Raw genomic sequence first — 24,534 nt, forward strand, 5'->3', positions numbered from 1 at the left:
TACTAGAGATTGTACTAAGACTAAAACCGGAGAAAAAAATATATAAGAACTCACGATCCTAACAGAGCCATTTAAAGCAATGAATCTGAGCCCATTAGATCTAAGAACCAATATGCAAACTCCTTATTAAACATAAGAAACTCCTTATTAAACATAAGAAACTCCTTAAACATAAACTCTTATGGATACATAAACCCGAACCCGTTATCGAGGTAGATTCAACTTTCAAGGTTAAAGTCATCCATTTTGATTTAATCTTTTCCTTCCTCTGTCCCATATCAAGTCATACTGAAGTTAACAGCACCAAAGTTGATAATTCTAACAAGTTTATCCAAGAAAGCTTCTTATTCTAATTTTTTTCGTTCTCTTTCTATGCTTCTTATAAGAGTATTTCTCTAAAACAAAAGAAAGCTTGTTATTCTAATATTTGAACAGTCTACTTGCAAAGGAAACAAAGGGAGAGAAGTGAATACTAACAATAGCCAATTTTTGGGGCCAGTGGCGACACATCATTGCAGACTAACAGTGTTTCCTCCATGAACAAGAGTGAAATCTGGTACACTACACGCTATTATTCATCCATGCCAGAAGTTGCTTCTGCAGTAAGAGATGTGCAAGAACCGTTGACAAACATGGGTTGGTCGAGCAAAGTGTTCGCTATATACTTGAACTCTTCAATCTCTCTCGCATCCATGGTTGCAAGATCCTAAGTAGTCATAAGTTTAGTCGGATGAAGTCTGAGGTACAGGTGCATAACAAGCAGGCACTACTGTATTGATTACATAGAAACATAAAAAAAAACCCAACAATGTGGGCTTGAGCCGTTACGAATGGTATCAGAGCCAGACACTGGGCGATGTGCCAACGAGGAGGCTGAATCCCAAAGGGTTAGATACGAGGTGGTGTGTCAACAAGGGGGGTGGATTGGGGGTCCCACATCGATTGGAGAAGAAAACGAGTATAAGTGAGGAGACTGACCCCGAAGGTGGGTGGATTGTGAGATCCCACATCGGTTGGAGAGGAGAACGAAATACCCTTTATAAGGGTGTGGAAACCTCTCCCTAGCAAACGCGTTTTCAAAATCTTGAAGGGAAGCCCAAAAGAAAAAATCCAAAGAGGACAATATCTACTAGCGGTGGATTTGGGCCGTTACAAAAGGTAGAGTTTCATAGTTTCAAATATAAGCTTCGGAGAAGAATAGGCTCACTATTTCAGGGAAGAAATTTTCAAATTAATTAAGCAGTAGGTTGGTGCTATACTCATTGGGAAAAGTTCATGTAATATTGATCATATTACACGACCCGTTACTCGTTGTTTACGGCTTTGTTCTATTATTTTACCTTGCAATTCAATCTGCAGATGTAGCCAACAAGCATGAGTTGCATTTGCTGCTCAAATACTTTGCTATCGCATCCGTCCACTGGCCATAGTTTCTGCCAAAAGTGAGAAAAAACTTCTAAATAATGTTGATTGTGAAAGGGGTTATCATAATTGGAAGCCAAACTCGTGAACCAAATCGAGCTGGAAATAACATAAATTTGGAATGCATGAAAGAATGAAAGTTACCCAAATCCTTTTCTGTTTAGTACAGGAACTGCAATTCCATCCGATGTTAACCACAACCTTGATGGTCCAAGCCGTACCAGTGCCAGCCCAACCGATGAACGTTCCAAAAACTTGGTCGGGCAATGATGGATCCTCTGAAAACCATGCATTAAACTCATCATGATCTACAACATTCTGAAAAGCCAAATCAACACAGAACTTTTCAGATCCCATAGTCAAAGTCAAACCAAGCAATTTAGTCCAATTCTTTTAGAAAGCTCAAAAATGATACTGGACAATGGAAGTATAGTATTCGAAGATTGAAACTTGAATGGGTATCAAACAGATTGTTCATTAATTCATTAAACTATGTATTCATTGCAAGTCGGGCAGAGAAATACAGAATCACACACCTGAGATTTCACTTATGGACCCATTAACATATTGAGAGCTCAGATGTATTGGATCAATAGGTAAGCTCCTATCTACCCCTGAAAATATCATGAAAATAACTTGAGACAATGATTAGATAAATAAAAACTACTAATGAAATAAAATACAAGAAAAATAAAGATATTCATACAGTCTTCAAATGGGGGAAGACCCCACAGCTCAGGCTGAAATTCTAGTAAAGAATGAAGCACTTTATCTGCTAGGGAAGAGCATTCAACTTCTCCATGGGATGGGACAGCTACAACCTTCATCTTGGCAGCCTTGGCTGCTTTGACACCAACCCTGGTGGAAATGTCTCTTGTTCAGAGAAAGGAAAAAGGTGGAGATGCATATAATAAATATCCTAGGTAGCAGATGCCACACTGTATGACCCCAAAAGGCAAGGACGCCTAGTGAATACAGCTTGTCATACGGATTCAAGCGTCGGGTCACGGATCACTAAATGGTTGAATGAGCCTATCCCTAGCTTGCAGGAGTGCTATTGCTCAAGTCCTTTTTACCTCGAAGGGTAAAGTTATAGTGGATTGGAATCTATTGACTTTTAACTTCTCAAGGAAGCAAGTTCGCTATCCCGATTATGATTTTCCTACCCCCGAGGGAAAAGTCCTTCCCTTTTTGGCCAGTTGTAGGCGAGGAGGGATCCAAACCCCCGACACTGTGGTTTGTAGCCACATTCTCTAATCCTCTGAGCTATAGGTCCCACCCCGTCTCCGCTGGATCTGTTTTTGGGAGTACCCTAAATAAATGAACCTTTTCTCTCCCCAGCCATTTGCCATTTCGGGAAGCTTATATTCAGTCATTTTCGAAGTTGGCTTAATGTGAATGTCTGAAAAGATCTTCTAAAATTACTACTAACACTACAAATGCATATAAAGTAATAAACCAGTTAGTTTCCAGGTAAAAAGTCTGAATTAAGGTGGTGGTTGAAAGTGTAATCGAGTTACTTGCAAACTTGAGGGGACGAAAAAAGTAAAAGCAAGAGCAAAGAGGAACGGGGTTGCAGATAGTTTTATGTCATTAACTGTTGCTGCAGAATAATTGCAATAAACTATTTAGGATAAGGAAAAGAACTGCGAGAAATAAACGTTGGCTGCAAAACTAATTATGAAAATCTGATAACCTTGAGAATATATTTATGTAATTAAAATTAATAGTCAAAAGAACTGCAAACTTACAAGGAATCTTCAATGACCAAACAATGAGAAGCATCTACGCCCATCCTCTTCGCTGCCTCTTCAAATCTGAAAAAGTGATGTTTAGAGTAACAGTTTAGTCAGATACCTTTAGATTAATAATTCAATAAAATTTTGTTAATTTGTTGGTTGACCTTGCTAGGAAACTATTTTCACCTTTAGCTTTTAATCAATTAAAGATTCTATTCTCTCATTTCGGGATATTTCCCTCGTTTTTGATCAATTTAATTGTTTTCATTTCCTTCGACATTTGGATTATGAAGATTTCGATAATCCACAAGACAATCTTATGTTAGGAATCACGAACCTCCACGATGGTATGATATTGTCCACTTTGAGCATAAGCTCTCGTTACTTTGCTTTTGGTTTTCCCAAAAGGCCTCATACGAGTGGAGATAGTGTTCCTTACTTATAAATCCATGATCTTCCTCTTAATTAGTCAACGTGGGACTACTCTTTTCAGTAATCCTCGACATATTATTCCAGCTTACATTGAAATCATTAAATCCATATAACTAGAATTTTGGAATGCAAGAAGTTCATTAGACTTCCATTTCCACATGACCAAAAGTAAGATTTCAAATGGTTCATGCAAAAAAAAAAAAAAGCTTACAGATAAGGAGCAGGTTTCCCTTGAATAACCTGGTCACTACCAAGAATCACAGAGAACCAATCCTTCCAACCTGCACACAAGAACATATAAAAGTGAGTTACAATAGCTGAAGATTGAAGAAAGCTGTGGATATCCAATTACCGGGAAGCTGGAAAACAACATTATAGCTATAATCACTCAAATTAGCATTGATCTGTTCAACACATCATAGACAACCTCAAAAGAAAAGAAAAAGTAAAGAAGGATAGAGAACTGTTCCATAATAATTCCATGTGTTACATTACATTGCTTTTTCTGAAAAGCAATCAGGAGAATATGACCCTACAATGCAAGAGTTTAATCATATCATATAATTGGCAGCAACACATGTGCATCAGAAAATGACCAATTCTGAATTCTATTCATCTTGGGCTGATACCCGTCATTGTCTAAGCCAATTTGAGTACACTTCAACTGTTCTCACAAGACAACCGTTTGACCCTACTACATTAGTCGAGGTCCTACTTAGTGGTCACCATGACTTGAACTCATTCACTTCAAACCTTTTTTCATACTCCGTTGGTTAAATGCAAAGTAACCCATTATCCATTATCCACTATCAAATAACTATTCAAAAACATCCTTCTTTAATTTTCAAGAAAACCATATGCTGGTGAAGTTGAGCCTAGTTCAACCCTCTATGCCACTCTATTCGCAAGATATTCAGACGAAAAAATAAATTAAGTAGACATATGAAGAAGAAAATACCGTTTAGACTAGCAATTTTTGCGTAGATATACTCATTTGATGAATTTGATGCGAGCGCAAATGGCACCTTGTGAGAGTAAAGATGTTTGATAAGACGATCAGCACCAGGAAGTGCTTTGACAGAGGGCCATCTGAAGAACATTTCATCAGTTACATCACAATAATGTTAGAAATCACGACCCTCCACAATAGTATAATATTGTCCACTTTGAGTATAAGCTCTCGTGGCTTTACTTTCAACTTCCCCAAAAGGCCTCATATAGAGATGTATTCGTTACTTATAAACCCATGATCATTCCCTAAATTGGTCAACGTGAGACTCCCTCCAAACAATCCTCGAAATAAAAATTAAGGAAACGAGCTAAAACGTAAGGGCTGGAATCTTACTTTTCCCTGTACATGGGAGTAATTTCTTGAATAAATTGGTCTGGCGTCAATGGAAGGCCATAATCCCGAACGATTGCAGCCGCTGATTCTTTCTGAGTCATTCCCAATCTCTTCTCCTCTTCCCTCTTTTTATCCAAATCCTTTCCATATTTTGCCAAGAAATCCTTCAACACGTCTTTTGTCGCCCTCTCTGCACATAATACAACAGTGTATCTGCATTCTCATACAATCATAACGTGAAAATAGAAAAACATTTGAACTCATAGAAGAAATTGCAGACCAGTGTCCAAAAGGGTTCCATCGAGATCGAGAATCACGGCAGAAGCTCTACCAAGTTCAGAATCAAAGGAATTCATCGCAATCGAAGGTAATAAATCTGAAATTAAGTCTGCGAGTGAATGAAATAGATCGGTGAATAATCTGGCATTGAAATGAGAAGCAAAATATTGTTATAAGGATTGAGGAACATACGTAGCTAGTGGCGAGGGATCGATACCCACGAACGGAATTGGGAGCACATCTCAGAATCAGAATTCGATACAGATGGAATGTGAGAGAGGAAGAACGATCGCCTTCGCAAGTTGGGAGTGAGATTGGATATTTCCGATCGTCCAGAAGACAGATTGTGGTTATTTCCGCTCTGCTCTGTTCTTCGCGGAGATTGAACAATGAAAAAGGACGGAAACGGTGGGTTTTGACGATTACTTCAATGCGGATAACGCTGAATGTATGCCAACTGCAAAATTCTTGTTCGATTTGAATCAGTTGGCTTGCCAATTTCTTCCTTCTCGAAGATTGAAATGCCAGAGCAAGCTTCGTGATCACAAATTCGATATTCAGTTATTCGCTGAATTTGTTTCCGTTTCTGTTTTTTTTTTTTGTAAATATGAAAAAAATTATAAAAGTATTTTTTAATATTTTTTCAAGGGTCATCAAACTTAGAATAAAAGTATTTTTTAATATTTTTTTAAGGGTCAAAAATATTTTTAAAATATTTTCAATACAGAGTATTATTAGAACAAACTTAATAATGATAATTTTTTAATGTATTTAAAATATTAGAAATATATATATATATTTTTTAATTTATTAAAGTTTAGAAGAAGTATTTTAGAAGGAAAAAGGCGTGGAAGAATCCATAAAAGGAAGATGCAGTGTTGTTTTACATGGAACCAAAATTTGACGACATGAAGTGGTATATACAGAGCATAAAGGAATGATACCTTAGTTTATTCCCAATCAAATCATGCAGTACAGAATGATCTAAGCACATGACACTACCATGCTTTTCAAATGCTTTAAAGCCAATTGAAAAGTCATTCCAAATTCCATTACCCTTCCAAAACAATTTCCCAAACTCGAGCATCGTAAATTGGAAATTCGTCCATGCAATGAAAGACTATTCACTAAAATTAACTAAAAACTTCTAACTTAAAATGGATTTTTAACGAGTAACCAAGGAACAGTAAAGTTGTGAGATTGATCTCATATCGATTGGAAAGGAGAATAAAGCATCTTTATAAAGGTGTGAAAACCTTCCTAGTAGACGCATTCTAAAAACTTCGAGGAGAAGCCGGTATCTACGATGGACTTGGGCTGTTACAAATGGTTTCAGAACCAAACATCAAACAGTGTGCCTGTGAGGACGTTGGGCCCGAAGATAGATAGGTGATTGTGAGATCCCATTGAGAGGAGAACAAAGGTGTGAAAACCTTCTCCTAACTAAAAATCTGAAGGAAAAATTCAAAAAAGACAATATCGGCTAGTTCAACTAGCACAATCGAATCCCATTTTTCATGGTTGCAACTTTGAAAAAGGAATCTTTTTGCAGTCCTCCATCTGCATGCCTCCCTAGTCTCCCTGTACTCGAATTCTATTTTATCAGTAGAGAGAGAGAGTTGACGAGAGGAATGACATAGAACATATATAATGCTTTAATAGAAACCCGAAACCCGAAACCCAAACCCGAAATCCAGACAAACGCATTTTTCATGTAAACAGGATGGATAAACACTTTTAACAATTCAAGTCATTCCTCCTACAACCTATCCACCATCCACTGAGAAGGGAAAGCTAGACCAAATAAGTCCAGATATCATCATACTCAAAAATAAACCACACAATAATGGGGCATCAGAGAAAGGGAAGGAGAAAAAGAGAAGAAAATAAAAAGGAACCCTCCTTATGCTAAACACTAAGGGCAATTGCTTATCAAGTCACATCCATCATCCCCAGAGTAGTACCGATTCTGCCACTTAGAATGCTATCCATTTCACTGCAGAGCATATGGAGAGTGATGGTCAAGTATAATTCAAACATCACTGACTAACTGCAACAAACGGTTCGAGCTACTCACCTCATCGTCGCCACCGGCAACTTTGACAGTGCCGTTGACCTTTTGAGCATCATCTGTAGCAATGAGGAAACGCATGTCAAAACACAGAGAGGGAGGGAGAGTAAATCGAATGAGATGGTGAATGGACGCTTATAATGAACTTTAGGATAAAATTAAGGTTAACCATCTCAGTCTTATCATTCTTGCTACAACTACAAGTCTATATGGCTAGAATGTTTTCATTTGCAAACAACAATGCAAGGATTATCTAACATAGTTCACATGAGAATGCATTGGCTTAGGATTTTTTGAAACCACGAAACAGGGCAACGCTGAAGAGGTGAGAAAATTCTTAGTGGCACGACTCTCCACAATGGTATGATATTGTCCACTTTGAGCATAAGCTCTCATGGCTTTGCTTTGGGTTTTCCCAAAAGGCCTCACACCAATGGAGATAGTATTCCTCGATTATAAACCCATGATCATTCCCTAAATTAGCCAATGTGGGACTTTCATCATCCAACACTCAGCAACCATAAAGATTACAGATATCAAACAAGCAAAATTCAAAATTCAAAATTCATTTAGTTCGTCCATAAGCTATGTGAACTCTCTTATTCTCCAAGAGGACAACACCCAATAATGGTTAGCTTAAATGATGCAGACCGGAGAACACCAAAAATAGATTATAGCATAACAACCATACCTTTGTATGGAAATAAAAATGGATAATAAGCACATAAAGAAGATTTACAAAGCCCCCCAAAAAAGTGTAAACGATAAACCATTTCATATTGTATTGGCCAAGGCCAGTAAGGATGTTCGCCATTACCTCCATCCTCTGGGATGTCAGAAGTCCATAATGTGAGGTTGTCTCTAAGAAGCTGCATGATTAAGGTGCTATCTTTGTAAGACTCCTCATTGAGGGTGTCAAGTTCGGAGATGGCTCCATCAAAAGCTTGCTTTGCAAGGTGGCAGGCCCTAAACAAGAAAAGCACAATGTTTCAGGTGAATTCGCAACTAAGCTCCGAAGAGGATAGATCTCTGCTAGATTTCCTGGTAACACTACGATAACCATACCTTTCAGGTGAATTCAGGATTTCATAATAGAAGACAGAGAAATTTAATGCCAAACCCAAGCGGATAGGATGTGTAGGAGGCAATTCAGATTCGGCTGAGCTAGTTGCAGCCTGTAACAGACAAGACAAATGTAAGAACTAGGAAATGTATAGGCAAAGGGGAGCTATATAGAACAATCGCCACTCAATTAAAGCGTTTGATTTATGAATTCCAAGTAGTCTAATAAAAAACCTTCTGACAAATAACTTCCTGTAAACCTTATTTTGAACAAGTTTAACCAGGGAAAAGAAAAGATTTGTCGTTGTATTTGCTTCTACAATCAGAAAAAGGAGTGACAGAAGCAAAAGAAAATATTGATGATAATTTCCTTTCAAAGTGAAATTTTATCGATTATCATCCAGACTACTGCTAAAAGAATGTATTAAATAGTCATATTCCCAAGAAAATAATGTATATATATTTATATGATAAACCAGACAAATCCAAAACATGTAACAGCCAAATAAAAACTTGTTCAGTATAGTATAAAATGCAATACGTCAACATAATTTAGAGACAGAGAGACAGAAAGTTAAACAAGACATATTTTAGAGAGAAAGCTAAGTACGATCTACATGGGGAAAAAAAGAATACAACAAGACAAAGAATAGAAGGGGAAAATGTAAATACCCACCTCATATGCTTTCATCGATTGATCAGCTGCATCTTTCTTCTCATTACCAGATTTAAATTCTGCAAGGTAACGATAATAATCTCCTTTCCTGTAATGAAGGATGATTAAATTTCACAAGTGTCCAATAGTCATGCATCTATGCATTAATGCATAAGCTAGAAGTATACTTACATCTTATAGTAGAACACTGTTGATTCCCCAGCTGAAGCAGAGGGAATTAGGTGTTCGTCAATCACTGTCATGATATCAGTACAAATACCAGAGAGCTCTGTTTCAACCTTTTGTCTGTACTCCTTGATGCGTTTGGCATTTGTTTCATTTCCTTTAGCTTCTTCTTTCTGCTCTATTGATGATAAAATCCTCCATGAGGCTCTCCTTGCACCAACCACATTCTTGTACCCAACAGAGAGTAAATTTCTTTCCTCCACTGTCAATTCGACATCAAGCTTTGCAACATTCTTCATTGCATCCACCATTTCTATCAAAGATATGAACAACGTAAATAAAAATCAGAACCATCATCCTATCATCCAAAACAACCACAATCTGAGTTTTTCTGACGAGACAAGCAAAGACAGTACAGGAAGAAACTTCAATTTGCTTTGCGCTTACAGATAAAATGATGTCCAAGTTGTCTGTGTAAGTAGCACAAGCTATCAAGCTAACGAGTGATGATCGAAAGACTTCCAAAAAAAAGGAGTATTTTCTATTAAATCGAACCAAAGAGGCAGAAAACCATATAAAACGATAGATCAAGAGAAAAATATTTCTCGAGAAGCAAAATCGAAGAAATGTACCAGAATTTTAGGCAAATTAAATTTCCTCAAGTTTCAAACAGATCGTGTAAACTGAAAAACACAACACTCAAAAGAACAAAAACTTCGGAAAAAACTACAACACAGACAAACGATCGCGCTTCAAATCCGAGCTCAAAAGCCATAAACACAGAGTCAAACAAAATTAAGCATATCACACAACCACAGATAAATGCGATCTAAGCAGCGAGTCAAAAGTAAGACAAAAACAACAAAGCTTCATACAAATCAAATAAAAATCGAAGAAGATAAGGAGATGCCGCAAACCATCATAACGCTCGGCCTGCTCGGCGAGCTTGGCGATGTAAACGAAGTTCTCGCGCTCTCTGGATGAAGCCATAACCGATCTGAGACCAAAGAATTAGGGTTTTCTGTACAGTGTGGGTTTTTTTGGTGGTTCTGGCTCCAGAAAGAGAGAGGCAGAGTCAGACCCACAAAACTGGAGAAACCAACAAAATAAGGAGAATATGAACCCTCAAATTGCTCTAATGCTTGCTTATATATATTTTTAAAAATATATATTATTATTATTAAATAAAAGTCTTTTATATTTGTTCTTCTTCTCTGTTCAAAAAGATTCTGGTCTCTCAAAATTGACATCTAAATTACCCGCGTATTAGAGATAATTCGTGGAAATTTATACCCAATAGTATCACGCCACGTGTACACCTAATTCTTTTTTTTCTTTTTTTTTTGGCTAATTATGTAAAGAGAAGAGTCCTTGGTCATGCCACGTGCACACCTAATTGCCTATGGACGGTCTTTAATTTTGCAGAGTAAATTTAATGCCCATTAAAATAAATAAAGCCAATTCTCTAAAATACCCTCGTATTTGATTGAAATTCCAATACTATCCCACACCAATAATTGAAGATTTCCAAGCGTGTTCTTCACTTAAAATGTTTAAATCAAAACTACATTTGTTTTATTAATTGTTTTTTTTATAATTAAAAACTAATTATTATTATTATATATACTAAAAATTAAAATTTTGTGGGACTAAGACCATATTTTAAAAAATGTTGGAGAAATTTGGTAGATATATATGAAATTTAAAATTAGCTATTTTTCAAATATGGTAGTCCACGCTGTGTTTAAGACATGCGACCAATAATATTTAACGGTTTTTTTTAAGAAAATAAAAAAATTGTCGACATGCAACTAATAGTATTTAATGGTTTTTTTAAGAAAATAACATGCAACCAATAGTATTTAATGGTTTTTTTAAGAAAATAACAAAAAATTGTCGGCATGACACTGTAAATGAAGAAGTGGCACGTACCTTGCCTTAATTGATATTGAAGTCAAAAAGACATATGTCCTCCTTACTCATACTTTCTTGACTCGCTTCCTCTTAATGGGTTGTGCCTCGATATTAATTGTGCGTTTATGGATGACTTGGAGTAGTCTAGCCAAAATGGTTGGCTTGTGGGCTCCATATCAAAACTCTAACAACCATTTCTACCTACACGAGAATAGTGAATTGAAAATTCCTTTCTTTTATTCAAGAAGTTTCATAATTCGACTTTGGAGCGAGATAAGGAGAAATTATCACATGATAAAGCAATCATGGTGTAACGATCCAGATCCACCGCTAGTAGATATTGTCCTCTTTGGGCTTTTCCTTTCGGGCTTCCCCTCAATGCTTTAAAACGCGTCTACTAGAGGAAGATTTTCACACTCTTATAAATAGTGATTTGTTCGACATCACACATGGAGACCATCGTCAAATAAATCCATAATAGCATAGTATTATTTAATTCATAAAGATACGAAAAAGTACTTCGAAGTACTTCTACAAATAAAAATATAAAGAACAGTGAGTATCGTTCCATTTCAAGTCGAAGGTGATAAAACTTCTAGAAGAAAGGGACCAAGAATGACTTGTGGGAGCCATTAACCGTAGAATTCAGCGCCTCTGATCACTTGTAATTGGAACCGTCAATGCACTTAAGGAACCGAAGCAGCCGAATCATATATCAGACGGGGGAAAAAACACTGACCACTCGATGCATTTCCAACTATTACCAAATGGAAGGTTCTTGTTGCATACGTTATTATAAAGAGACTAGTGAGAAGTTGGCCGAAGAGCTCAGCAGCACAACCAATATACAAGCATTTATATGGAGAAAAGCAAGGGTAGACGTTGCACCGACACGGGATGGCTGCTCTTAACCAGTGTTCTGCATACCGGCGGCGATACCCTTCATCGTTAAGATGAGAGTGTCCTCCAAACCCGGGGCATACTCGCTCTTGGGGTTGAGTTTCACAAGTTCTGCAGCAGATTTGCTTGATTCTAGGTATTCCTTTGACAGATGAGGTCTAACTTTCACGTTGTAGTTGGGATCACGGATACGCTTCAATGTGTACACTTGGCAAACGTTAAGGGTGGTTATGTACGAGTCACGAAGTCGGAGTCGCTGCCTCAAGTAGGGGTCTCCTTCAAGAAGATCCTTGTGTTTAGCTATCTGAAAATTTTAAAGCGAACTGCTTAGTTGCAGACAAGAGTTTTACCATCGGTCTAAGTCTATCGCTAACAGATGTTGTCCTCTTTGGGCTTTCTCTTTCGGACTTTCCCTCGAGGTTTTTAAAACGCGTTTGCTAGTGAGAAGTTTCTACACCCTTATAAAGAATGCTTCATTCTCCTTAAACTAACGTGGGATCTCACAAAAATGTTTTAGAACAAAGTATACGTGAAGTACCTGAAGGAGGAGGTGCTTAGTTTCTTCAAAGTTAGCCCTCAATTGCTCCCCAAACGACCATAGATCTTTCGACACGAGAAGCTTGTCATACAGAGCAGCAATGCCAGGGTCACCTTTGGCAAACACCATTTCAACTAAGTCAATAGTGACTCTAAAAAACGGCCACTGACTGTACATCTCCTGAAGCATGTGAAGATTCTTCACATCCTTCTCAATGACACTTTTAAATGCTGATCCAAAACCAAGCCAAACTGGTAGATGAAACCTTGTCTGTGTCCAAGCAAAGATCCATGGAATTGCACGCAGTGATTCAATGCCTCCGCTTGGCTTCCTCTTTGATGGACGACTTCCGATATTCATTCGACCGTATTCTAACTCTGGGGTAGCCTGCAGATTTAAAGGAACGTGAAAAGTGGTTAATTTCTGAACATAATTCGTCAAATTGATAGCAGAAGTAACTTAATCATGCAAGAGTAAGTGAATGGACTAAGAGTAATGATAACTATTCGTTGTGTTCTAATAGTCATGGATTCGATCACTTACAAGGCGGAAGTATTCGACAAAACGAGGTTCCTGGAAAACTATGGAGCGGTATTTCTCTGTAGCAACAACAGCCATCTCATCCATGAGCGCACGCCATTCAGGCTTCGGAGAAACAGGTGGATTCATGCCATGCTCGAGCGTTGCAGCGGTAAAACGCTGAAGTGTTCTAAAGCACAAGTGCTCCTCACCAAAAGATTGTTCAATAACCTCACCTTGAACTGTGACACGTAGTGAACCATGAATTGTATCTGGGGGCTGAGATAATATAGCAAGATGTGTAGGTCCTCCTCCTCTGCCAACTGTTCCTCCTCGGCCATGGAACATTGTGAGCTTAACTCCATATTCTTTTGCCACTTGGATGAGTTCTTCTTGTGCCTTATATAGCTGCCAAGCAGCAGAGAGACGACCAGCATCCTTCCCGGAATCCGAGTACCCGATCATGACTTCTTGCTTACCATCGATGCGGTTTCTATACCAGTCGATTGAAAAGAGACGAGCCATAGAAGAAGGAGCAGCCTCAAGATCAGCAAGTTTTTCAAATAATGGCACAACCCTCAATGGCTTCTGCACATGACATTCACGTTGTAGAAGCTCAACAGCAAGCACATCAGATGGTGCTGTTGCCATTGAGATAATGTAGGCACCAAAGTTATCTGAAGGAAGCTCTGCAATGACACTGAAGGTGTCCAGAACATCAGCAATTTCTTCTGTCTTTGGAAGATCAGGACCGAAAAGAGGGCGTTTGCCACTGAGTTCAGATAGTAGCCATTCTTGCCTTTGTTGTTCCGACCAGTCTTTGTACGAACCAATTCCCAGGTAATTAGTGATAGCATCAATGACATCAGTGTGTCTGTCTGATTCTTGCCGGATATCCAGCCTTACAAGTGAAAGCCCAAATGTAGAAACTTGCCGTAAGAAATCGAGAAGGCTCCCGTCAGCAATGGGACGATCGCCACAAGCACAGAGCGACCTGTAGCAGAGTTCCAGAGGCTCCAGGAACTATGAGGAAAAAGGAAACAAGTCAGCACTAGCAAAAGGGAAGGAAAAAAAAAAAGCACAATGGTTGTTTTATGTTGGCCAAAAGCTTTTGTACAATTCCATCTAGCAAATGTGGCCTACATGTTGGTTCAAATAAACTCATTACAGATGGTCAATTTGAACCACCATTCTTACTCACAATGGTTGTTTTATAATATATTTAGATCATTCTGCTGCAGAGCCATAGAATTTAAAGATACATAATGTAAGGAAAAACCTGCTCAACATCGGTGAAAGTTGTATCGTCGGGAATGTCAGACATTCCACTGGTTAATAAATGACGAGCACGTTCACGCGTATTGTATAACTTATCTCGTACATCACCAAGAATAACACGGTAGGGCTCATTTGGAGGAATTTGTTTCCAAAACTCTGCACCCAGAAAGAGTGAAAAGCCACTCAAGGTCAGTGAACTCATGAGGCTGGATATGAGTTCAATCAAAACCATGCCAAGAAACAATATTGAAGAATGTAGTCAAGTTTAATGTAGCATATTGATATCTTAAGTAGTTTTAAAACCAAAAACTATAATGTGGTTCAATTTTAAAACAAAATCTTATATACCAATGTAGTGCTTTGAATCTTTTCTTGAGGATCTATGAAGTTCATCAGCACGGCTCTGTAACTCGTGAGTACATCTCCACATAGATAACTGGAAAACAGAGGAATTGAAAACAAAGGGCAGCGTTGAGTGCATAATAATGGAAAAGAAACTCAACATACTAAAACCAGAAGCCGTAAAATTTAATTGAAACTTGAAATTTTACTTGCTTATACCTCAAACATAAGATCCTCTATCTGGGAAAAATATAAGTTGGCAGCCATCATTCTAGCTAATAAGCAGACATCCCTTGTTACCTCGGGTGTAACCCGGGGGTTCCCTGCAGCCGATATACACATTAGAAACATCGGAAGCATCTAGATGTACTCTTATTCTAATGAGTGCAAAGAACTCAACAAAAATGGTGTGATTCAGCATGCATTATTACTCAATGGATGGTCTAATAAAAGGATGACTAAATATAAGTCTTTGCTGAGATATACATACCATCACGATCCCCACCCATCCACGATGAAAACTGAATAAGGGGAGCATTATAAGGAACACGTTCGTCAATTCCTATGTTCTTCAAAGCAGTATCCACTCGGCGCAAGAACTTGGGTACACCTTTCCAGATTGTCTCATGAAAGTAGCTCATACCAGCTCGCATTTCGTCCTGCGGTGTTGGAGGAGTTCGTCGAATTTCATCCGTGCGAAATGCAGCTTGAATCTACAGGAGAGGAGAAAGATAAGATGCCAGAAATATACAAGAGATTAGCTCCTACATTGACAAGTAATTATTAAGCAGAAAACAATCTCCTAATTACAGCAAGAACATACCTCCCGTTGCAGAGCTTCATCAAGTTCCTGTTTGTCATCAGGAGTAATGTCTTTTGCATACAATTGAGTCAAGCAATTTCTTATCCTGGAAAACGTTTAAAATCAAGAGAAATCTTAGAAAAACAATCTAGAGATACACTGGAACTTGCAAATCAACTAATGACTAAACTCCATGTTAAAAAGGGTGCAAACCTGCCATGCTTTTGAAGCAAAGATCTACGAACAGACTGAGTCGGATGGGCGGTAAAGACCAAATCTACAGTCTGGTTTTTCAAAGCATCAAATACTTCTTGAGGGGACTTATTCAATTGAAGAAGCCTCTTGAAGGTTTCTTCAATATCTGACTCAGTTGTAGCATTGGCCTCATCAGCAAATCCACCTTTCTTTAACTTTATCCTTCTCCTATAGGCAATCTGAACTTCCTCAGCTAAATTAGCTAAATTAAGCATATGGGAAAAGGATTTCGCTACGACGATAGAGTCGCCAGGATCCAAACTTGTTAACACATTCCCAAGTTCTTCCAATTTTTTAGGGTCATGCTTCCTCTCATACTCGGCTGAAAATTCATAACACTCTTGAACCTAATCCACAAGAACACAGAATCAAACAGTAAATAAAATTTTCATCCATTTCCCCATCACATTCAATAATTTCAGTCCACAAAACTCATCAATGCATAAACATCACGATCAGAGTTTCCACGCTCATAATCAAATACAACTAATCAGAGATTGAAATGCAGAGATACCAAATTCAATACACTTAAAAAAAAAAAAAAAGTACTGAGTGAGAATATTACAGTTTCTCTAAGATCCTCTCCATGTAAATCCTGAAGAATATCCAGAAAGCGATCCAACAGCAAAACATCATACTCCACCAACTTATCATCTTCCGACACCTTACTCGGTGCAAGAAGCCTCAATTGTGCATCAATCGAAGCCATTTTCTCCAAGTTCTTAGGCGCCGCCATTTTGTTCTCTACTACTCCGTCCTTTATTCACAAACACAACAGCCTAAATCACGAATCAGCAATCGCCAAATCTACAAAAACATGTTGTTACGGATAATGAAACATTAAAACTAAAGCAGAAACAAAAGCAAGCAGTAAAGTGAAAGTCCGTGATGATCGACAACACAAAATCATACCAAAAAAACAAAAAAAAGAACACTGACCTCAGATTTTCACAAGAAAGAAAAAGCTTATGATCTTCACGAGAAAGAATCGTAAAGAAGAAGAAAACGAAGATGAACTTCTAAAGGCCTCAATCACGAGCAGAGAAAACCAAGTGAAAAGAGAGTTTCGAACTTTCTCCAAGATTCTTGTTTGTAGCTAATATAGACGAACAAATCCTTTTCATGCTCGTTTTCCTTTTTCCTTTTCGTTTTTTTTTTTTTTTTTAATTTTGATTTTTCCATTACATTTATATATCCGAATTAACGACCACCACTATTTTCTACACTAATTTACATCCTCAATAATAATTTTTAAATATCATATCTTTTAAATAAATGATAATTAAATAAATATAATTATTATTTTAAAAAAAGAAAATGCTTTGTTGGCAAAGCGGCCACCACACACACAAGTGACAAGTGACAAGTGACAGTGTGAAGTGGCTTTTAAACTAATTTTTTAAAAGGTTAATTTGGAATTGTGACACGTAGCATACGGAACCGAATATGCTGACTCACGGTACTTGATGCTCCGTAAATTAATAATGCCCTAATTCTCCGATTTATTCTATAATTTTATAACTTTTAATTAGGTGGTCCAACCGTTTCAGCTTTAATTTATATTCCTTTTCTTCAATTAAGAAAAAATAAAATAACAAAATATATAATTTTGACTACATAAACATATTATAAATAAAATGTTTTTTTTTTGCAAAACAAAAATATGATGTAGGAACTTTTTAATATTATTCGTCCACATAATGTGTAAAATATAATTTGACCATAACTAAATTACTCGAGCAATATTATTCCCACAAAAAAATTTAATATTACGAGTAATTATTATCAATTAATAAAAAATAAACAATGTATTTATTTTTATTTTATTTATTTATTATTATTTTTTTTATTTATTTATTTATTATTATTATTATTATTTTTTTTTTTTTGTAGAAAATGCTATTTATGTGGCATTTTATGTGGTTATTAAAGATGAGAGTAAATCCAAAAGGGAGCAATGGCTTTCCATCATTTCAAGGGGCACTTTATTTATTATTTTTTAAAAAAAATATTTTATTTTTTATTTTACGTAGAATTAGCTTTTTAATCATCTGAAGAGGCGTACTGAATTGGGTTGCTTTCATTGAGTACGGAAAATAGACTAATTTTTTTTTAAATTGTGAATTTTTCTTTTATTATTATTCTTATTTTAGCAATAAAAATTATTTGTTTAATTATGTGAATAATCCAAAAAATATAGAGAAATAAGTTCATATTTAATTTACCTAAATTACACAAATTTATAATATAATTATATAAGCAACCGTTTACTTAATAATTGACCTTATGTTGACTATCGCTCGAGTTCCAAATCAAACCCATTAAAGAACCAATACATAGCATAAGACCATAGGTTCTTAATTCAATAATTATTTCTTAATCATATTATATAAAAAATTCAAACGTAAATAAAATAATATATATTCGAATACACAAAATATTTATGGAGTTTGTATATTATTTTTTAATTCTAAAAAATGAACAAATAGCTTGAAAATTAAATAGTATCTTTGTTCTTTCCTTATCACACATTTTATTTATTTATTTTTTATTTTTTTTGTCGAAAATAATTTTATGTGGTGATTAAAGATAAGTGTAAATCCAAAGGTAGCCAATGGCTTTCCATCATTTCAAGGGTCACTTTATTTATTAATTTATTTTCTTTTTAAAAAATATTTTATTTTTAATTTTTTTTCGAGTAGAATTAGCTTTTAATCATCTGAAGAGGCATATTGAATTCGTGGACAATGTTCTATATATATATATATATTTATTTATTTATTTTTAAGATTCTCCATTTATTATTATCAGCCCAATGGGCCCTAATACGAAATATTTTGGGCCTACAACAAAATAATTATGAAGCCCAATGATTAAAACAGGCCGTTGTTTTGGGCCGTTTCATGCCCAACGTCTTGTTTACTTTACTAACGACATGTCGACTCTTCTACAACCCGAACCGTCAAAAGAATCTGGTTCTGACAAGGAGTGTATGTACGAATATATGGAAAATTTACCCCAAACATAAAAGTAACTTTTAGAATTAGCTTTTGTTAAAAAAAAGATTTTACCGTCATTGTCCAGATAGAATTATTATTTTATTATTATATTTTTATCCAGCAGAGTGCTGTCGGATCCAAAGTTCCGAACATGTGACATGATTGAAATGGCCATGGCCCTGAAATTGTCTAAATATTTAACGACAAAATTTGGATTTGGATTATTAAATTGATGCCTTTATTTTCTCCAGGGTAAATATTATTTACTGGGTACACATTTTTACCTCGCCATATATGGTTACCTAAAAGTTATTAACTTAAATTTTATTTTACTCTCAACTATTTTAATAATTACATTTCAATTCTCATTTGATTCATAATATTAAAAAAAAAAATAAAAATAAAAATAACTTTTAAGCTTCGGGAATATCATAATGGAAAAACTTTACCACTTTATTACCGCCTTTCACTTAAAAATTTGTCAATATTCGCCAATTTCCTTAATAAAAAAAGAATTAACAAAGAAAATCTCTAAAAAGAGATATTATCTTTTTTTTCAAAATGATATTCATTCACGAGCTTTCTGTATTACGATTTAAAATTTCTAACCCAACCATCAGTAAAACATTTGAGTTGTATTTCAGTTGTTCGGGTTATTTATTCACTTTTTTTAAAATAAAAGTATAATGTTAATAATTTTAAAATATATTTTAAAAAATATATTGAAAGTTGAAGTGTTTTTAGAGAATTAATAATAGAAAAAGTAAATATAAAATTAAAATAAACATATGTATATATAATTTATCATATAAAATATATAATTAATTAATTAATTAATTAATTTTAAAGAAACTCAATTAAATTAATAAACAAATACAAGGTTGAAGATTCAAACCATAATTAGAAATTTAAAAGAAAAAAAAAAAAACCTGAAAGCGAAGAACGACAAAAATGGAGGACTGATTTAATGGTTTTAGTTGAGACTTGAGAGAAGATCAATGAAAAAGGGAAGCCCAGAGATTTGTGGGGGGTTGGGTGTCCTTCACCAACTACTACGTCCTACGCCTTTTAACGCGTAATAACTCAAACTGATCGTTAGTATGTTATGTTTCGCAATTAGGTTTACGGTTAAAAAAAATCATCCAGTAATGTTTTATTCTTCTTTCTAATCGATGTGAGATCTCATAATCTACCTCTTTTAGAGGCCACCGAACAAATTATTCGGGGTCTGGGTATGATACCATTTGTAACAGCACAAGTCCACTACCAACAGATGTTGTTTGTTTTAACCCATTACATATCATTATCAACATCACGATTTTAAAACGCGTCTATTATGGAGAGGTTTCTACACCCATGTTAAAAATGTTTTGTTTACCTCTCCAACAAATGTGGGATCTCACTGAAGTATAGAAATCATGATAGAACCATGAATACAATCCTCGTCCACATCCTCGTTTAGCCAATAAGAAAAAGTAATCCTTTTCATTCCCTCCTCCATTTCTCGGGAATTCACTACCTCATTCAAATCCTCTCCACTCCCTCTCCTTTTTTTGTGTAATCGAGAATCCACTACCCCGGGTAGTAGGTTATGACAGAGTAAACGAGCATCTCTAATAAAATATTGTTTTATTATATCTCTTCTTAGATTGGTATGCATATTCAACACGTTACCCTTCAAGATGTCAACCATTAATCCCTTGCCGAAGACGACCAAATGCTAAACCTACGAACCCTACTTCTAAACTTTCAATATAAAGACTACGTCGATCTTCGAGAGAATATAACCTGATAGGAATGCCCAATATATAATTGTAACATATTGCACGTTTTGGTGTCACCTAAACAACAAACATGTCTCGAATAATTTACATGTATATATATATATATATATTTCCATTAACTTCTCTTGTGATATAATTGGAAAGAGGCTATGAATTATTTGAAGAGATGGATGCCTTTTCTTTTCTTTTTTTTTTTTTTTGAAAAGAATCTAATTCTGTCCTCAAGCCCTTCATATATATATATATATTCCATTTTCTCTTGAAAATGTGAATCAAAATACCATGGCGTAAATTAAGGAAGAATCTGGAGGCACCCTTCTTTGAGGGATTTGCAACATTAACCACAAACATTATAATATATATATATATATAATATATATATAGATATTCTCGGGCGCACACGTATTTGATATATATATATATATATATATATATATATATATATATAGCATTTACGTCTTCATATATATATATATATATATATATATATTTTCTTGAATGTCGAGATATTTTTATTTTATGATTTAATATGTTTTAATCCATGCAGATAAAATTGAACGATTGTGTATATTTTTTATTTGTCACATATTCCATTCGATAAATTATTGAATATGTAACCGACCCAGATCACAGCTAGTAGCCATATTGTCCTTGTCCTCTTTGTCTTCTTTGGGCCCTTATCCTCTTTGTCTTCTTTGGGCTTTCCCTCAATTATCACAATCCACCCCCTTCGAGGCCAACGTCCTCGCTGGCACTCGTTCCTTTCTCAAATCGATGTGAGACCACCACCTCTAGCAGATATTGTCCCTCAAGGCAGGTTTCGACACCCTTATAACGGGTGTCTTGTTCTCCTCCCCAATCAATGTGAGACATCACAATCCACCCCCCCCTTCGAGGCCTAGCGTCCTTACTGGCACACCGCCTCGTGTCTATCCCCTTCGGAGAACAGCGAGAAGGCTGACACATTGTCCAGTGTCTGGCTCTTGTTCTCCTCCCCAATCAATGTGAGACATCACAATCCACCTCCTTCAGGGCCCATCGTCCTAACTGACACAACGCCTCGTGTCTATCCCCCTTGGAGAACAACGAGAAGGCTGATACATCGTCCGGTGTTTGGCTCTGATACCATTTGTAACGACCCAGATCTACTGCTAGCAAATATTGTCTTTTTTGGGCTTTCCTTTTCGGGTTTCTTCTCTAGACTTTAAAAAAGGTTTCCACACCCTTATAAATGGTGTTTTGTTCTCCTCCCCAGTCAATATAGGACATCACAAAACATATGAGTTTAGAATTATAAGGCGAGAGATTAGACTATTTATATTTAAAATATTAATTAATTTTTTATTCACTCAACTACATTCACATTTTATTTTTAATTTTTTTTAATATAATAAAAAGAAAGTAATATTTTCTTATTTTAGAGAAAAAAAAGATAGGATTTTGTAAAAAAAACAAAATATATAATTTTTAAAAATAATTATAAATATTGGTTAACTTAAATGATTATAAATATTAATGAACTATAACTTTATAGTATCAATTTAGAATAATTACTATATTCCGAATTATTTTTGCTTTTTCTAAATTTTAATAATTTTTGTAATTATTTCAATTTCCCCTAAGTTCGCCTTATAATTTTTAAATAAATAGGAAATTTTGAATATTGTTCACAAAAATGTTAGTAAAATATTTATTTAAATATTAAAACATCACTTATATAGACATAATATTAATTTAAATATTTTTACTTTATAATATTTCGTAGAATATCTATTCATATATTTATAAAAATGAGATATTTATTCTAAGAAAAAAATAATTGAATATTTTGGTCAAGAATTTTCCTTCTTTTGCAATTAATATTATTATTATTATTATTATTTAAAGCATGATAATTGATTAGAACGTTATTCATTGTGGCGGCTTAGGAAAATTCTTCTTTTCTTTTTAAAAAAATAGTAAAAAATAACCGCGTGGAATTGGAAATATTTGGGTTTTTGTCGTCATGTATTGTTAGTTTTATACTTTTAAAACGCGTCTATTAGGGAGAGGTTTGACACCCATATAAGAAATGTTTTGTTCTCCTTTCCAACTAACGTGAGACCAACATCCTCACTGGTGCACCGCCCGGTGTCTGGCTTTGATACCATTTGTAACAAGTCCACCGCAAGCAAATATTGTCCATTTTGGCTCGTTACGAATCGTTACCCGTCTCAGATTTCAAAATGCGTCTATTAGGAAGAGATTTCCACACCCATATAAGAAATGCTTTGTTCCCTTCTCCAACCGATGTGAGATCTCACAATAATCGATCGACATATCAAATTTGTATCCTCTCGTCATTTCACTAAACCTGATGAATCAATCTAAATTAAATTAACGATCGAGATGAAAGGACGTTTTCGTAATTTGTTCAAAGAAAAAGAAAAAGAAAAATGGAATATGATTACTTGAGAGAAAAATGTTGTACAAATTGGTGTTTTGTGAATAATGGGACATTGACTTAACATGCATATAATATAAAGGACATTGAATAAGTTTTATAAGGGGCTATGAAGGATGATAAATCAAACAAAGAAAATCCATAAAATTCTATATTCTTTCATATGAACCACCACTCCTTTGTTTTGTTGTTTGTCACACTCCACCACTCATAGTCTCCAATCCTTTAGGCTTAACTACAAATTTTGTACTACACTTTCATAAATCAAACATACGGTCTAATTTCGAGCTTAACCTATCGTAAAAAAAAAAATTGAGGCGTAATGTGGAACGGTCCAAGCTCTCTGCTTTCAGATATTGTCCGCTTTGACCTATTACGTATCGTCTTCAGCTTCACAGTTTTAAAACGAGTCTACTAGAGAAACGTTTTCACACACTTATAAGGAATGCTTCGTTCCCCTCTTCAAACGATGTGGGATCTCACAATCCACCCTCTTGGGGACTCAACGTCCTCGCTGGCATACTGCTCGATGTTTAGCTCTGATACCATTTGTAACAGTCCAAGCCTACTGTTAGTAGATATTATCCATTTTGACCCGTTACATATCGTCGTCAGCCTCACGATTTTAAAACACATATACTAGGGAGAGGTTTTCACACCCTTATAATGAATGCTTCGTTTTTCTGTCCATCTGATGTGAGATCTCACATAATGTCTGTCAACGACTGTTACTATTAGGGACGTGACTAAAATCGTCATTATTAGTTAGAAAAGAGGATGGTTAAGGGTATGTCTCCGAGGTTTTGTAGGTGAAAATGAAAGTAGAGTTATAAGAAGAAAGTGAACAATATTACACTATTATAGATATATTTGGAGGGTCCGTTATCTCCAGTAATTGATATCGTAGGTCAGCCCTAAACTTAAATTTATCAATAGAGTTCTCGTGCTTTAAATAAAGGTATGGTGAGTGTCAATCTCAGTGACGTAGTCACGGAGATTATAGGAAATGTAACCTAAATGACTAATAACCTAAAGTGAACAATATCATATCATTTTCAGTCTTTTTCACTCGATAATATGATTAACACTAAAGTGAGCATAGAGCGTGTCTCAGTCCTACTTGAACCCATCTCAGCGACAGTTAGATCATCAACCATGACCTCTAAATGACCGTTTAGTGGAGATAGGGGTGCAGAAACAGTGACAGAGTCAAGTCGTTCCTCTATCTTCCTTTACGGACGAGACGATTATTGGCACATACTCAATTCCTTGAGCTTCAAAATTCAAATTTTCCCGAGCTATTTTTGAAACCAAAAAGAGTCCATTCGTTCCTCTACCTTCCTTTACGGACGAGACGATTATTGGCACATACTCAATTCCTTGAGCTCCGAGCTTCGAACTTTCCCGAGCTATTTTTTATGCTTTTTTTGAAGCCAAAATGTGGACGTAACAAAGACATGAAGGAGAAACAAAGGAAGAGAGAGAAATGGTTCATGATTTGGCCCAAAATCCACAACACGACAATCTCCATATTTGTTTCATCTTCCTCGCATAATTGCTGTGGACCTT

The 24,534-nt window shown here is 35.6% G+C and overlaps 3 protein-coding genes across 5 annotated transcripts; all 3 read right to left on the reverse strand.

Annotated features, from left to right (window-relative positions):
* Positions 1 to 309: 309 nt before the first annotated feature.
* Positions 310 to 5,782, reverse strand: LOC111437024 (bifunctional riboflavin kinase/FMN phosphatase-like). Of its 2 annotated transcripts, none has more exons than XM_023074849.1 (11): positions 5,410 to 5,782; positions 5,219 to 5,314; positions 4,939 to 5,128; positions 4,552 to 4,682; positions 3,805 to 3,874; positions 3,174 to 3,239; positions 2,129 to 2,280; positions 1,959 to 2,036; positions 1,567 to 1,700; positions 1,341 to 1,433; positions 310 to 706 (listed from the first exon to the last, which is right to left on the reverse strand). In XM_023074849.1, the coding sequence occupies exons 2-11, from the start codon at positions 5,292 to 5,294 to the stop codon at positions 572 to 574; spliced, it is 1,125 nt and encodes a 374-aa protein (XP_022930617.1). In that variant the 5' UTR covers positions 5,295 to 5,314; positions 5,410 to 5,782; the 3' UTR covers positions 310 to 571. The 2 variants fall into 2 exon arrangements, with proteins under 2 accessions (XP_022930617.1, XP_022930616.1); XM_023074848.1 differs by having other exon boundaries at positions 5,219 to 5,326; positions 5,410 to 5,781.
* Positions 5,783 to 6,851: 1,069 nt separating this feature from the next.
* LOC111437150 (14-3-3-like protein D) lies at positions 6,852 to 10,201 on the reverse strand. The gene is made up of 7 exons (XM_023075006.1): positions 10,109 to 10,201; positions 9,198 to 9,504; positions 9,027 to 9,114; positions 8,354 to 8,463; positions 8,106 to 8,254; positions 7,295 to 7,347; positions 6,852 to 7,213 (listed from the first exon to the last, which is right to left on the reverse strand). The coding sequence occupies exons 1-7, from the start codon at positions 10,179 to 10,181 to the stop codon at positions 7,211 to 7,213; spliced, it is 783 nt and encodes a 260-aa protein (XP_022930774.1). The 5' UTR covers positions 10,182 to 10,201; the 3' UTR covers positions 6,852 to 7,210.
* A 1,594-nt stretch (positions 10,202 to 11,795) lies between these two features.
* On the reverse strand, positions 11,796 to 16,851 carry LOC111437177 (phosphoenolpyruvate carboxylase 2-like). Of its 2 annotated transcripts, none has more exons than XM_023075038.1 (11): positions 16,679 to 16,851; positions 16,305 to 16,518; positions 15,698 to 16,086; positions 15,506 to 15,590; positions 15,173 to 15,395; positions 14,902 to 15,005; positions 14,689 to 14,776; positions 14,342 to 14,496; positions 13,087 to 14,085; positions 12,544 to 12,930; positions 11,796 to 12,309 (listed from the first exon to the last, which is right to left on the reverse strand). In XM_023075038.1, the coding sequence occupies exons 2-11, from the start codon at positions 16,473 to 16,475 to the stop codon at positions 12,013 to 12,015; spliced, it is 2,898 nt and encodes a 965-aa protein (XP_022930806.1). In that variant the 5' UTR covers positions 16,476 to 16,518; positions 16,679 to 16,851; the 3' UTR covers positions 11,796 to 12,012. The 2 variants fall into 2 exon arrangements, with proteins under 2 accessions (XP_022930806.1, XP_022930805.1); XM_023075037.1 differs by having other exon boundaries at positions 16,305 to 16,546.
* Positions 16,852 to 24,534: the final 7,683 nt, after the last annotated feature.

This window comes from Cucurbita moschata, unplaced genomic scaffold (assembly GCF_002738365.1).
Source record: "Cucurbita moschata cultivar Rifu unplaced genomic scaffold, Cmos_1.0 Cmo_Scf00062, whole genome shotgun sequence".
Taxonomy (NCBI): domain Eukaryota; kingdom Viridiplantae; phylum Streptophyta; class Magnoliopsida; order Cucurbitales; family Cucurbitaceae; genus Cucurbita; species Cucurbita moschata.